This window comes from Charadrius vociferus, unplaced genomic scaffold, assembly GCF_000708025.1.
Source record: "Charadrius vociferus isolate BGI_N301 unplaced genomic scaffold, ASM70802v2 scaffold190, whole genome shotgun sequence".
Lineage (NCBI taxonomy): Eukaryota > Metazoa > Chordata > Aves > Charadriiformes > Charadriidae > Charadrius > Charadrius vociferus.
This window is the reverse complement of record NW_009646608.1, coordinates 1823470-1826294: the sequence shown is the minus strand read 5'-3', so window position 1 is coordinate 1826294 and position 2825 is coordinate 1823470. Positions and strand designations below refer to the sequence as shown.

The 2825-nt window shown below is 58.2% G+C and overlaps 1 protein-coding gene across 1 annotated transcript in view; it reads right to left on the bottom strand.

Annotated features, from left to right (window-relative positions):
- Positions 1-2825, bottom strand: part of PCSK6 (proprotein convertase subtilisin/kexin type 6) — a 44388-nt gene that overhangs the window by 18959 nt on the left and 22604 nt on the right. Inside the window, exon 7 of the mRNA XM_009887511.1 lies at positions 210-382. Coding sequence (XP_009885813.1) covers positions 210-382 — 173 coding nt within the window. The remainder of the gene's footprint in view (positions 1-209; positions 383-2825) is intronic.

The following is a 2825-nucleotide window of genomic DNA, read 5'->3' as shown; positions in this document are numbered from 1 at the left end:
ACCGGAGCTCTTAGGGACGCCGGGGAAAACTAGGAAAAATTAGAGATGATTCGCCTCCCCCCCGCCCCAGCCCTAGCATTGGCATCGCCTCGGGGGGTCAAAGCTGCCCGTCCCCGCGCCGGACCCCGGGCTGGCCGTGGCCCCGGCACGCGTTCCCCATGGGACAGGAGGAGGAGGGCGAGCGCGTCTGGGCGCTGCGGGATCCACACCTTTTTAATGCCATGCTCAAAAGCCTGTTTGGCCAATAGACCAGGTCCATCAACTGTCTTCCCATCATCATCTGGCCCCCAGCTCGCGCTGTAAATGTCAATGTAATCGGGTCTGATGCCAAGCGACTTCGCTTCAACAACATCTGTTACATCGCCATCTAACATACGAATGCCTAAAAGCACAAAAACATCAGACATTAGGGCTTAATGGCTTGGATGAAAGTGTGAGGATTGCAATCAAAGGGCTTTGTTAACGGCGGCGGAAACCGCACGGCTCAGGCGCGCCTGGAATAGCTTCAACCCGCGGCCCCGCGCGCTAACGAGCCCAGCAGCGGGAAGCTGGGGAGCTATTTTGGAAAGTTTTCTGTGGTGCTGGCTTCACAGCGAGTGATGGAGGGGAGGTGTTAAAATTCGCTTCCCCTTCATTGGTGGGGATCGAGCGGTGGGAGTGATGCTGCAGTCCCCAGCGGCAAAATCCCCCTGCTAAAAACGGAGGGTTTTTTCCCCTGTTTTGAGTAATTAACTCATTTTTCAACCTGGGTGATATCGGTGTTTCCCAGGTGCTTGTGGCCCCCCAGCTTCAGGCACACCGGTGGGACGGAGCCTCTCCCCACGAGCGGGGATGACTGTGACTGTTCCCGAACCCCGTCACTGCCCAACTGATACCAGCAGTGCCCGGGATGGGGAGAAGCCCCAGGAGAAGCCCCAGGAGAAGCTCCAGGCTGCAGTTTCCACAGCCAAAATCAGAGCCAGGACCCCAACCCACGGCGCGACGATGCTGCCACCCGGGATAACCTCACTCCCTTCCAACCGGGAACACCGGCAGGCGCCGGCCGCAGTGGCATGCGGGCAGCTCCGGCCCCCCCGGTGGGACGGAGCCTCTCCCCACGAGCGGGGATGACTGTGACTGTCCCCGAACCCCGTCACTGCCCGACTGATACCAGCGGTGCCCGGGATGGGGAGAAGCCCCAGGAGAAGCCCCAGGAGAAGCTCCAGGCTGCAGTTTGCACAGCCAAAATCAGAGCCAGGACCCCAACCCACGGCGCGACGATGCTGCCACCCGGGATAACCTCACTCCCTTCCAACCGGGAACACCGGCAGGCGCCGGCCGCAGTGGCATGCGGGCAGAGCCCACCAGCTCTCACCGGCAGAGCCGCGCACCCCCAGCCTCAAAGCACAGCAATATGAGGGTTACGACCCCCGACACTCCCCATCGCCCTGTCCCTGCCGGATCGCCCCCGCCGCAGGGCGGGCAGAGGGTGCCAGGCACCCCAAAGGGCTGCCCCCGAAACAGCACTTGTAGGAAAGGAGGCGCTGGAAACTTCAGCATCATCTTTTGCCAACTGGGGAGAGTCTGGTTTATAAAAATGCATTTCCCTCTCCACGTGTATTTTTCCTTAAAGCAAACAAATGCAGGCAGATGTCATTACAGCTGCAGCTGCGCGCTGGACACCAGTCAACTCAAATATCTCCTTTCGACGCCGTCCTCTACCAGCCAAAAACAAGCTTCGAAATATAAAATGAGGGAGCAGAGCAGTTCCCCAAAACTTCCTCTCTGTGTCACGTTAAGAAAACACAAGGAGAAGGGGCAAAAAGCCGAGCCTGGTGTCTGAGCCGCGCTTGGCTGCGGCACAGCAAGCAAAACCAGCCGAGGGATGGGGTTTTGTGCTCGCTAAATGTGGGCACGTTCATCAGCGAGCCCAAAGTTAACTCAAAGTCAGCTCAAAGTCAACCCACCAGAGCCCAAAGCCAACCCAAAGCCACCCCCCCTGCGACACGGGGACCCCCCGGTTAAATAACGGGGGGCAGGAGGGAGTTGGGGGAAGGATGCTGCAAAATAAATGAACTCTTTGCCACGCAGGGAGCAATACCGGCCTCCGAAGCGAGCACCGGAGGAGGGGGGAAAGGAGGAGGAGAGATGGCAGGAGCCCGTTTTGTTTCTTGAGCGGCAAAGTATTTTGCCCGGAGCAAATGAAAAGCAACGCAAGAGCGCTGAAGAGCAGCCAGTAAAATTAGATGGGAGCTCTCCGAGTGTGACAAATAGGCTTCCCCAACAAGTTGCGCTCATTAATCGCTGCTTTATTTGCGTAATCCATCTCAAATCACTCTCACTGCAGCTATAGCGCGTTTTCCTCCGCAATCCCAAACTCGATTTGGCTACAGACTTTATTTTTCCCCTTCGGCTGCGCACGCTGTGGGAAGCCTGGGGGTCTCTCCCCTCCGCAGGGTGCCTCGCATCGCTCGACGCCTCCTCGGCACACCCCCAAGGCGAGGCACTCGTTAAAGGAAGCAAATTAAAATGAGACCCATAGGTCTTTATCAAGTCAACAAGTAACGCTCGTCTCCGCAGCTGCTGTGGGGAAACGGGCTTGAAAAGGAGCAGGAAGGCAATGGCCTGATCCTGCAGGGTGCAAAACTGCCTTAACCCCTCCCCTGGGAGTTTTGCCCTGCTCTGCTGCTGCTTGGTGCGTGCTTGGAGCTGGACTTAGAGGCAAGAAGCCATCCCACGAGCACTGGGATGGGATGGGATGGGATGGGATGGGGATGGGGGTGGGATGGGGATGGGATGGGGAAGGGGATGGGATGGGGATGGGATGGGGAAGGGATGGGATGGGA